This window comes from Haematobia irritans, chromosome 1, assembly GCF_050003625.1.
Source record: "Haematobia irritans isolate KBUSLIRL chromosome 1, ASM5000362v1, whole genome shotgun sequence".
Lineage (NCBI taxonomy): Eukaryota > Metazoa > Arthropoda > Insecta > Diptera > Muscidae > Haematobia > Haematobia irritans.
Window position 1 is genome coordinate 191,556,047 of NC_134397.1, and position 13,227 is coordinate 191,569,273.

The 13,227-nt window shown below is 26.1% G+C and overlaps 1 protein-coding gene across 1 annotated transcript in view; it reads left to right on the plus strand.

Annotated features, from left to right (window-relative positions):
- LOC142222297 (uncharacterized) overlaps window positions 1-13,227 on the plus strand; it is a gene marked incomplete at its 3' end in the record, with an annotated part of 354,669 nt that overhangs the window by 317,743 nt on the left and 23,699 nt on the right. Inside the window, 1 exon segment of the mRNA XM_075292344.1 lies at window positions 6,343-6,465. Within this exon segment, the coding sequence (XP_075148459.1) occupies window positions 6,343-6,465 (123 nt within the window).

Here is a 13,227-nt window from a genome sequence, read left to right on the forward strand (position 1 = left end):
TTATTGCTATAGAAAATTTTGTCAAAATTTTAATGCTATAGAAAATTTTGTCAAAATTTTAATGCTATAGAAAATTTTGTCAAAATTTTATTTCTATTGACAATTTTCTCAAAATTTTATTTCTATAGAAAATTTTGGGAAAATTTTATTTCTATAGAAAATTTTGTGAAATGTTATTTCTATAGAAAATTTGGTCAAAATTTTATTTCTGTAGAAAATTTTGTCAAAATTTTATTTCTATAGAAAATTTTGTGAAAATTTTATTTCTATAGAAAGGTTAGGTTAGGTGGCAGCCCGATGTATCAGGCTCACTTAGACTATTCAGTCCATTGTGATACCACATTGGTGAACTTCTCTCTTATCACTGAGTGCTGCCCAATTCCATGTTAAGCTCAATGACAAGGGACCTCCTTTTTATAGCCGAGTCCGAACGGCGTTCCACATTGCAGTGAAACCACTTAGAGAAGCTTTGAAACCCTCAGAAATGTCACCAGCACTACTGAGGTGGGATAATCCACCGCTGAAAAGCTTTTTGGTGTTCAGTCGCCTTGTGTATGCAAGGCGGGCATGCTAACCATTGCACCACGGTGGCTCCCATTTCTATTTCTATAGAAAATTTGAACAAAATCATTGTCAGAATTTTATTTCTATAGAAAATTTTGTCAGAATTTCAATTTCTATAGAAATTTTTGTCAGAATTTTAATTTCTATAGAAAATTTTGTCAGAATTTTATTTCTACAGAAAATCTTGTTAAAATTTTATTTCTATACAAAATGTTGTCAAAAATTTATTTTGATAGATAATTTTGTCAACATTTGATTTTTATAGAAATTTTTGTCAAAATTTTAGTTCTATAGATAATTTTGTCAAAATTTTATTTCTATAGAAAATTTGGTCAAAATTGTATTGCTATAGAACATTTTGTCAAATGTTATTTCTATAGAAAATTTGGTCAAAATTTTATTTCTGTAGAAAATGTTATTTCTATAAAAAATTTTGTCAAAATTTTATTTCTATAGAAAATTTTGTCAAAATTTTATTTCCATAGAAAATTTTGTGAAAATTTTATTTCTATAGAAAATTTGAACAAAATCTTATCAGAATTATATTTCTATAGAAAATTTTGTCAGAATTTTATTTCTATAGAAAATTTTTTAAAATTTTATTTCTATCGAAAATTTTGGCAAAATTTTATTTCTATAGAAAATTTTGTCAAAATTGTATTTCTATAGAAAATGTGTTAAAATTTTATTTCTATTTTTTTTTCTTTTGAGAGAAATTTTTATTTTTATATAAAATTTTGTCAAATTTTATTTTTATAGAAAATTTTATTTCTATAGAAAATTTTGTCAAATTTTATTTTTATAGAAAATTTTGTCAAATTTTATTTTATTTATATAGAAAATTTTGTCAACATTTTATTTCTATAGAAAATTTTTTCAAAATGTTATTTCTATAGAAAATTTTGTCAACATTTTATTTCTATAGAAAATTTTGTCAAAATTTTATTTTTATAGAAAATTTTGTCACATTTTATTTTTATAGAAAATTTTGGCAACATTTTATTTCTATAGAAAATTTTGGCAACATTTTATTTCTATAGAAAATTTTGTCACAATTTTATTTCTATAGAAAATTTCGTCAACATTTTATTTCTATAGAAAATTTTGTCAAAATTTTATTTCTATAGAAAATTTTGTCAAAATTTTATTTCTATAGAAAATTTTGTGAAAATTTTATTTCTATAGAAAATTTTAACAAAATCTTATCAGAATTATATTTCTATAGAAAATTTTGTCAGAATTTTATTTCTATAGAAAAATTTTTAAAATTTTATTTCTATAGAAAATTTTGGCAAAATTTTATTTCTATAGAAAATTTTGTCAAAATTGTATTTCTATAGAAAATGTGTTAAAATTTTACTTCTATTTCTTTTTTTTTTTGATAGAAATTTTTATTTTTATATAAAATTTTGTCAAATTTAATTTTTATAGAAAATTTTATTTCTATAGAAAATTTTGTCAGATTTTATTTTTATAGAAAATTTTGTCAAATTTTATTTTTATCGAAAATTTTGGCAAAATTTTATTTATATAGAAAATTTTGTCAACATTTGATTTCTATAGAAAATTTTTTCAAAATTTTATTTCTATAGAAAATTTTGTCAAAATTTTATTTCTATAGAAAATGTTGTCAAAATTTTATTTTTATAGAAAATTTTGTCAAATTTTATTTTTATAGAAAATTTTGGCAACATTTTATTTCTATAGAAAATTTTGCCACAATTTTATTTCTATAGAAAATTTTTTCAACATTTTATTTCTATAGAAAATTTTTTCAAAATTTTATTTCTATAGAAAATTTTGTCAAAATTTTATTTCTATAGAAAATTTTGTCAAATTTTATTTTTATAGAAAATTTTGTCAAATTTTATTTTTACAGAAAATTTTGTCAAATTTTATTTTTATAGAAAATTTTCTCAAATTTTATTTTTATAGAAAATTTTGTCAAATTTTATTTTTATAGAAAATTTTGTCAAATTTTATTTTTATAGAAAATTTTGGCAACAGTTGATTTCTATAGAAAATTTTGTCACAATTTTATTTCTATAGAAAATTTTGTCAAAATATTATTTCTATAGAAAAATTTGTCAAAATTTTATATTTATAGAAAATTTTGTCAAATTTTATTTTTATAGAAAATTTTATTTCTATAGAAAATTTTGTCAAATTTTATTTTTATAGAAAATTTTGGCAACATTTTATTTCTATCGAAAATTTTGTCACAATTTTATTTCTATAGAAAATTTTGTCAACATTTTATTTCTATAGAAAATTTTTTCAAAATTTTATTTCTATAGAAAATTTTGTCAAAATTTTATTTCTATAGAAAATTTTGTCAAAATTTTATTTCTATAGAAAATTTTGTCAAATTTTATTTTTATAGAAAATTTTGTCAAATTTTATTTTTATAGAAAATTTTGTCAAATTTTATTTTTATAGAAAATTTTGGCAACATTTTATTTCTATAGAAAATTTTGCCACAATTTTATTTCTATAGAAAATTTTTTCAACATTTTATTTCTATAGAAAATTTTTTCAAAATTTTATTTCTATAGAAAATTTTGTCAAAATTTTATTTCTATAGAAAATTTTGTCAAATTTTATTTTTATAGAAAATTTTGTCAAATTTTATTTTTACAGAAAATTTTGTCAAATTTTATTTTTATAGAAAATTTTCTCAAATTTTATTTTTATAGAAAATTTTGTCAAATTTTATTTTTATAGAAAATTTTGTCAAATTTTATTTTTATAGAAAATTTTGGCAACAGTTGATTTCTATACAAAATTTTGTCACAATTTTATTTCTATAGAAAATTTTGTCAAAATATTATTTCTATAGAAAAATTTGTCAAAATTTTATATTTATAGAAAATTTTGTCAAATTTTATTTTTATAGAAAATTTTATTTCTATAGAAAATTTTGTCAAATTTTATTTTTATAGAAAATTTTGGCAACATTTTATTTCTATCGAAAATTTTGTCACAATTTTATTTCTATAGAAAATTTTGTCAACATTTTATTTCTATAGAAAATTTTTTCAAAATTTTATTTCTATAGAAAATTTTGTCAAAATTTTATTTCTATAGAAAATTTTGTCAAAATTTTATTTCTATAGAAAATTTTGTCAAATTTTATTTTTATAGAAAATTTTGTCAAATTTTATTTTTATAGAAAATTTTGTCAAATTGTATTTTTATAGAAAATTTTGTCAAATTTTATTTTTATAGAAAATTTTGGCAAAATTTTATTTCTATAGAAAATTTTGTCAAAATTTTTTTTCTATAGAAAATTTTGTCAAAACTTTGGAAAATTTGTGAAGTACCTTTTCGCAAAATATATCAAAACATCAAGAATTTTACCAATCTACCACACTGTGAAAAATCTATCAGTTTTGCTAGAATTCTACCAACTGTGGCAACCGTGTGTCGTATACAACTTTTTTCGACGTGGTTCACAGAAGTGCCGTCAAATTCAAAAAATGTTAGCAGGGTAGGCACTGTCAAAATGTGGATTTTAAACAATGAATTATATTAATATAGTCAGGAGAATTGTTTCACGTGATACAAGAAAATTTTCGTCGATAGATTTGCAGTCCGTAGATTCTCGGGAATCTTCAATAATATTCGTATGTCCAGCCATAAATTTTGTCAAAATTTTATTTCTATAGAAAATTCTGTGAAAATTTTATTTCTATAGAAAATTTTAACAAAATCTTATCAGAATTATATTTCTATAGAAAATTTTGTCAGAATTTTATTTCTATAGAAAAATTTTTAAAAATTTATTTCTATAGAAAATTTTGGCAAAAATTTATTTCTATAGAAAATTTTGGCAAAATTGTATTTCTATAGAAAATTTTGTCAAAATTGTATTTCTATAGAAAATGTGTTAAAATTTTATTTATATTTTTTTTTGATAGAAATTTTTATTTTTATATAAAATTGTGGCAAATTTTATTTTTAGAGAAAATTTTATTTCTATAGAAAATTTTGTCAAATTTTATTTTTATAGAAAATTTTGTCAAATTTTATTTCTATAGAAAATTTTGGCAACATTTTATTTCTATAGAAAATTTTGTCACAATTTTATTTCTATAGAAAATTTTGTCAAAATTTTATTTCTATAGAAAATTTTGTCAAAATTTTATTTTTATAGAAAATTTTGTCAAATTTTATTTTTATAGAAAATTTTATTTCTATATAAAATTTTGTCAAATTTAATTTTTATAGAAAATTTTGTCAATTTTTTTTTATAGAAAATTTTGTCAAATTTTATTTTTATAGAAAATTTTATTTCTATAGAAAATTTTGTCAAATTTAATTTTTATAGAAAATTTTGTCAATTTTTTTTATAGAAAATTTTGTCAAAATTTTATTTTTATAGAAAATTTTATTTCTATAGAAAATTTTGTCAAATTTTATTTTTATAGAAAATTTTGTCAAATATTTTTTTTTTTATAGAAAATTTTGTCAAAATTTTATTTTTATAGAAAATTTTGTCAAATTTTATTTTTATAGAAAATTTTGTGAAATTTTATTTTTATAGTAAATTTTATCAAATTTTATTTTTATAGAAAATTTTGGCAAAATTTTATTTTTATAGAAAATTTTGGCAAAATTTTATTTATATAGAAAATTTTGTCAACATTTTATTTCTATAGAAAATTTTGTCAAAATTTTATTTTTATAGAAAATTTTGTCAAATTTTATTTTTATAGAAAATTTTATTTCTATAGAAAATTTTGTCGAATTTTATTTTTATAGAAAATTTTGTCAACATTTTATTTTTATAGAAAATTTTGGCAACATTTTATTTCTATCGAAAATTTTGTCACAATTTTATTTCTATAGAAAATTTTGTCAACATTTTATTTCAAAATTTTATTTCTATAGAAAATTTTGTCAAAATTTTATTTCTATAGAAAATTTTGTCAAAATTTTATTTTTATAGAAAATTTTGTCAAATTTTATTTTTGTAGAAAATTTTATTTCTATAGAAAATTTTGTCACATTTTATTTTTATAGAAAATTTTATTTCTATAGAAAATTTTGTCAAATTTTATTTTTATAGAAAATTTTGGCAACATTTTATTTTTATAGAAAATTTTTTTCGACGTGGTTCACAGAAGTGCCGTCAAATTCAAAAAATGTTAGCAGGGTAGGCACTGTCAAAATGTGGATTTTAAACAATGAATTATATTAATATAGTCAGGAGAATTGTTTCACGTGATACAAGAAAAATTTCGTCGATAGATTTGCAGTCCGTAGATTCTCGGGAATCTTCAATAATATTCGTATGTCCACCCATAAATATCGTATGTATTCAAATTAATTAACGTGGTCGCCTAAAGTTGTATTTAGTATGCTTGTTGTAGCATGAAAACGTAGGTTGTTATAGTTTTTCTTTAAAAACTATATTTGTTTTTCACTTTCATTCGGTTATTCAGAATGTTTATTTTTTGCTGAGAATCTCCCAAATTTCTAGTGTGTATGTCATAGATTTCGCAATAAAATTGAGATTAGTCAAATATAAAAATTACCAAAAGTCGATTGTTTTTTAGAAAAAAAAGGGATTTTTTACATTTTCCTTCGTACTAAAATTTAGTGCCTCAAGGCTTTGTTACCAATTACTAAAGAAAGGTCTAATAATGCCGTTCAACATCACTATTAAAAGTGTGATAGAATAGTCACCCTGTGTTAATGTTTTTCAAAATGTATTGCATACCTTAAGGCAAATACTAATAATCAATTGTTTATTGTTCTTTTATTTCATTGCAGGTTCAAATATAAAAGTCGCTTCGGCTATATTGAATTGTATATTAGCACGTCAATTATGTTTTGAAGATCCTTCATGTTCAGCAATATTAGAAATAATACCCAGAGTATGCGGTCCTATACCAGGTAAGTTGAAAAATAAATATTTTCAATTTCAGAACGAAATATAGAATATCACACATGAAGTTTTAACAAGAATGTTAAGTGGAAATATCAACAGTAGAGGAAAAAATAAAATTAGATATTTCTTATATGGAAAATTTAAATTTTAACTGCTATAAATATTGTGGACAACGAATGCCAATAACAACAGACGTATTAGTCTTATTCCATATCCATAATTACCACCTATGATCGTAAAGGTTAGTGCCCCCCAAATTATGTTACTGTTGGAATTGTTTGGCAGAATCATCTCATTTCTTCTTAAATCTTATATTTTACGCTTAATAAATAATGCTTAAATAGCCATGCCCTAATGAATCAATCCTAGTCATATTTCTTTATGCAACAAGTCGATATTGTGCTCCACAAATCATTGTTGAGAATAACATCCAAGTGTAAAATCCTCCCCGAATATCCTTATTGGTATTATAGCAAAAGTAATTTTCTCTGTAATTGATATGGGTTTGGTCATAGCATAAATATTTCCGATTATTTGTGAGTCTCGTTAGCTCTTAATGACAAGTGTTAGTTCTTGCTATTATGATGATGTTTATGTAGACATCGTATAATGAAAGTGTTTGTGAGTGTACTAGGCAATGTATTTGGCATGTTGAATGGATATAAAATTCACTGTTTTTATGTCCTTAACAGTTCACAAAATGTTCGTAAACATAGACTTGTATTTTAAATGTGTGGATACACTGGAGCCAAAAGGACAAGTTTTTGTCCAGATTGAAAATTATATAAACTCCAAGATATGGTGGCTGATATGTAATGCAACAAAGTAAAGAGCTATATTTGTTTCATTTTTTCTGTAAAATTTTTGTTCAAATAAAAAAAGGCACATCCGACCATTAGAATTTTTTGATTATCATTTACTGTCCATATATTTTTTCTAAGAATTTGATAGTTCCCAAATAATAAAGAAATTAAAAGTCAGTGTGAGTTAAAAGCAGCAGTTTGTATAATAACAAGTATATACAGCAGTAAGTTCGGCGGTGCCGAATTTTAAATACCCACCACCACGAATCAAATATATTAGTTTCCTTTGAACATTTCAGGGGAGGGGGGTTTGATGACAGATATTTTCCCAAGCAGAAGAACCACACAACCAGTACGCTTCCCGAAGGTAAATGTAAAGATTCTGGATTTATAAGAACCATTTTTAGTTTGAGTTTTAGATGAATCATAAATATCTCTTGTAAGTGTGCAAGAAAATGATTAAATAACGCCTTGATTTGAAATCTAAAATCTGTGGATTTTTAACCCAATTATTTAAATGATTACAATAAGTAAAATCTGAAAATTTTACATTCAGTTTCAAGCAATTTTCAAGATCAGTGTACCTTCTGTACCCTCAAGATCTGAAATCGGTCTATATGGAAGCCTTACCAAATGGGCCGATAAAAACTAAATCATATACAATTTTTTGTGGGTCTAAAATGCCAGTATATTTTCAATTTGTGGCAAATCGGATAAAAACTACAATTTCTAGAAACCCTAGGAGTTTAATCGGTAGATCTTTCTAATGGGGGCTATGACAAAAAACATGGAGGGATACACACAATATTCAGCACATCTAATTGTGGTTCTAGAATCTAGACCCCAAATCGGAGGGCCGGTTTATAAGGTGGCTACATCAAAAACCGATACACAATATATTCGGCACACCTCTTTATGGTCTTAGAATACCTATAGATTTCCAATTTTTGGCAAATTAGATAAAAACTGCGGATTCTAGAAGCCCAAAACATACCAAAACATGGTCCGATACTCACCATTTTCGGCACACCTCTTTATGGTTCCATAATACCTCTAGATTTCCAATTTCAGGCAAATTGGATAAGAATTACGGATTCTAGAAGCCCAAGAAATAAAACCTGGATATCGGTCTACATCAAACCATGGTCCGATAATCACCATTTTCGGCACACCTCTTTATGGTCCTAGAATACTTCTAGATTTCTACTTTCAGGTAAATTGGATAAAAACTACGGTCTCTATAAACCCAAGACCCCAAATCGGGCGATCGGTTTATATGGGAGCTATCACCATTCTATGGTGGTGGTAACATATTGGTCCCAGACCTCATAAAATATATTCTGGGTCGTGGTGTAACTCGGAGTCCGTCTATTGCAATCACGGTAATTTCCGAGTAAAACAAGCTATCGCTTTGAACTTGATACAAGGATCAATTATTGATGTAGATCGGATGGTATTGCAAATGGGTCATGTCGGACCAATTTCAAGCTTACCCCCCATATAAACCGACCTCATATTTGACTTGCAGAACTTTTTATAAGATCACATTTTATTCGATACGGTTGAAATTTGGTACGTGATGTTAGTTTATGTCCACTAACCTTACATAACTAGGTCTATATCAGCCCATAATTATATATAGCCCCTATATAAACTGATCGCCAGATTTGACTGCCGGAGCCTGTTGGCGGGACTAATTTCACCCGATAGGTTGATATTAATAATCCTACAAGAATTCGACAATATCGGTATATAGCCGCCATATAGACCTATCCCCAGATTTGATTATCGGTGCCTTTTGAAGAAGAAAATTTGATCCGATTCGGTTAAAACTTGATATGTGATGTTTGTATATTCTCTCTAATAATCATGCAAGAATTGGTCCATAGACCCACATAAACCGATTCCTATATTTTAATTCTGGAGCCTCTTCAAGGATCAAATTTCACCCGATCCGGTTGAAATTCGTTATGTGATGTTAGTGTATGCCATCTCATGCAAGAATTGATCAATATCGATCCATTATTATATATAGGCCCCATATAAATTCGATTCCAAATTTTTGTTCTGGAGCCTTATGAGGGACAAATTTCATCCGGGCTTCTGTATTTGCTCTTCATTTGTCTAAAATTGTGTTCTGGAAGAAAGAATTTTTTCTTTGGGTCTAGATCCTATTTGCCCATATGTCACTGGAACTAGGTTGCGGGTTCAACTCATTGGTGTAGCTAAGGGGGTCCTTGGGACTCATCATAAATTCGGGCTTCTGTATTTGCTCTTCATTTGTCTAAAATTTTGTTCCGGACGAAAAAATTTTTACTTTGTGTCTAAATATGACAATCCCTTTGCCCATATGTCGCTTGAACTAGATTGCGTGTTCAAAAAATGCTTTTGCCTTTGCTAAAAATGCTTTTGCCTTTGCTCATCTAAGTAACATTTTTGGATAGTTTTTCCTTTATCACATAATGAACTGAAAAAAATATTTACGTGATATTAAAGATTACGCAACTTAGAATTTTAGAATACGAAATTTACAAAATATTAAGGATTTAAGGATAATATTTAAAATAATGAAATTTTAATTCAAATAAAGGTTTATAATCTTTGCTTCAAAAAAAATTTTTATACCCTGCATCATAGGATGGGGGTATATTAACTTTGTCATTCCGTTTGTAACACATCGAAATATTGCTCTAAGACCCCATAAAGTATATATATTCTGGGTCGTGGTGAAATTCTGAGTCGATCTAAGCATGTCCGTCCGTCCGTCCGTCCGTCCGTCCGTCTGTTGAAATCACGCAAACTTCCGAACGAAACAAGCTATCGACTTGAAACTTGGCACAAGTAGTTGTTATCGATGTAGGTCGGATGGTATTGAAAATGGGCCATATCGGTCCACTTTTACGTATAGCCCCCATATAAAGGGACCCTCAGATTTGGCTTGTGGAGCCTATAACAGAAGCATATTTCATCCGATCCGGCTGCAATTTGGTACATGGTGTTAGTATATGGTCTCTAACAACCATGCAAAAATTGGTCCACATCGGTCTATAATTATATATAGCCCCCATATAAACCGATCCCCAGATTTGGCTTGCGGAGCCTAAAACAGAAGCAAATTTCATCCGATCCTGCTGAAATTTGGTACATGGTGTTGGTATATGGTCTCTAACAACCATGCAAAAATTGGTCCACATCGGTCCATAATTATATATAGCCCCCATATAAACCGATCCCCAGATTTGGCTTGCGGAGCCTAAAAGAGAAGCAAATTTCATCCGATCCTGCTGAAATTTGGTACATGGTGTTGGTATATGGTCTCTAACAACCATGCAAAAATTGGTCCACATCGGTCCATAATTATATATAGCCCCCATATAAACCGATCCCCAGATTTGGCTTGTGGAGCCTCTAAGAGAAGCATATTTCATCCGATCCGGCTGAAATTTGGTACATTGTGTTGGTATATGGTCTCTAACAATCATGCAAAAATTGGTCCACATCGACCCATAACTATATATAGCCCCCATTATCATGGTTGCCACTAGAGCCAAAAATAATCTACCAAAATTTTATTTCTATAGAAAATTTTGTCAAAATTTTATTTCTATAGAAAATTTTGTCAAAATTTTATTTCTAGAGAAAATTTTGTTAAAATTTTATTCGGTTCATAATAAAATTTTCATCATTTTCAAAATTTTATTTCTATAGAAAATTTTGTCAAAATTTTATTTCTATAGAAAATTTTGTGAAAATTTTATTTCTATAGAAAATTTTGTTAAAATTTTATTTCTGTAGAAAATTTTGTCAAAATTTTATGTCTACTTTGTCAAACTGAATTATATACGTATTGGATCGATCTTTTTTGATTTAATATATACCAAGTATGGACTTACATACAATTTAGAAGATGGTGTTAGGAGGTTTTAAGATACCTTGCCATCGGCAAGCGTTACCGCAACTTAAGTAATTCGATTGTGGATGGCAGTGTTTAGAAGAAGTTTCTACGCAATCCATGATGGAGGGTACATAAGCTTCGGCCTGGCCGAACTTACGGCCGTATATACTTGTTTTTCATTAAATTTAGGACACAAATTTTGTAAATTTGCAACCCTCCGTTAAAGTCCTATATCTTTGAATAAAGACTAATTTTCCTTAAAGTAAGGAAACACATTTTTGATTTTAAGAAATTGTCCTTAAATTAACTGAAATATTGAAACTTTTCATTTACGATAAGAACGCTTCAAATAAAGGCTAAGATTTATTTTGAGGATTTAGCGTCTATGGTTTAAAGTTTTTTTTTTTGTGGAATTAAGAAAACATTTTTTACTTTGAAGTATCCGTTATAATTTGGATTTTTAAACTGGCATTTGTTTGTACGGGAGTGACTTTTTTAATAAACCGCGAAAGTAGAATGAAAATTTGATAAATGATATCTGTATCCTAATTTTAATGTTATTGGTCCTCGATTTAAAGCGAGATAGGTCACTAAAAAATTTCTTTGTTTTAAAGAAGCCACATCTTTGGCTCGCAATCAATACCAAAATCCTTAAGGGAATGTCAAAATCTTTGGATCCAAGTAAACTTTTTTTTTTGAGTGTGTATACAAATTAAGTACATTAAAAAAATATTCCCAGTTTTTTCCCTTGACTTTTCAATGAAGTCGTTTTGTTCTTTTAGTTAAGCTATTCGACTTAAAAATGGGTATCTTTACTAGAAAGACAATTTTGTTGGACTTGGCTTTAATAATTTTGAAAATTTTCTATTTGAAGTCGGAGCCTGAATTTTGAAATTTAAGTTGTCGTTAACTCTGATAGCACAGGAAGAAAAAAAGCAGAAAGAACGAGACGACTGTTAGCACAACCGAAGTAATTCGAGTGTGGATAACACTCCTTAGAATAACTTTGTACACAATCCATGGTAGAGATATTTTTCAAAAAATTCTTTTGTCCCTGCCAAATTCCCATATTTTAGTTAGAAATCGGGAAACCTCCATTGGTTCAGGATTCAGGATTCAGAATTTAGAATTTTTACATTTAATGACTTTCTAAAAACATGATAGCTTTATGTTTATAATTTTAAATTAAATGCAAAATAATGATACTAAAACAATGCTTTAATAGACTCTCTTCTCAACAGTGGAAGTTCTATTTAGTTCATAATTAAATATCCCCTACGAATGTTTCCAAATTGATTGAGATGCCCACACACACACAAAAATATCACCAACACATTTTTCCAATTAAAATTTTAATATAATACTAAACAAATTTAAATTAAAAATTCAATTGATTCAATAACATTTTTAATTAAAACAAAACTCAATCACAGAAATTAATAGTATCAATTAAATTTTTAATTGGATCAATTAAAATTTTAATTGACATTGGTTATAATTTCTGCGATTGAAGCAATTGCAATTAAAAATTAATGGGTCAATTAATTTCGTGAATGAAGACAAAAAATTGTTTTTTTCTATACGAAATCCAAAAATGTTGACAGGGATATTTCATCCAATTTCCAAGTTTAAAGTTCTCACTAATGAGATCATAATAAAAACATAGCTAAATAAATATAATGTTCATATCTATGCGCATTTAATATTTACCAACTAGCAAAATAAATCTCATTAAACCTAAAAAAATTTAATATGGACTACTTTGTAAATAAACCCATGCCTATTATTCCACCCGAAAACTCCCATTTGTTACCACTGTTCCAAACACGTTTTGCTTAAGGTAGCTTAGTCAGCAAATTATGGTTTATTTTCCTAATTACTTGGTCTTTATCCTGGAAAAGCATTACAAATATTTGCATTTATGTTTATTTTCCTAGCTATCAGTACAATTACAATTCATCGTACTCAATAAATATTTCTTAAGCAAATAATAATATTTTGTTAATGGCATTTCTCGATATTTGTTTCACAAATAAGGTGGAAAGGACATACATTCAACGATATCAACA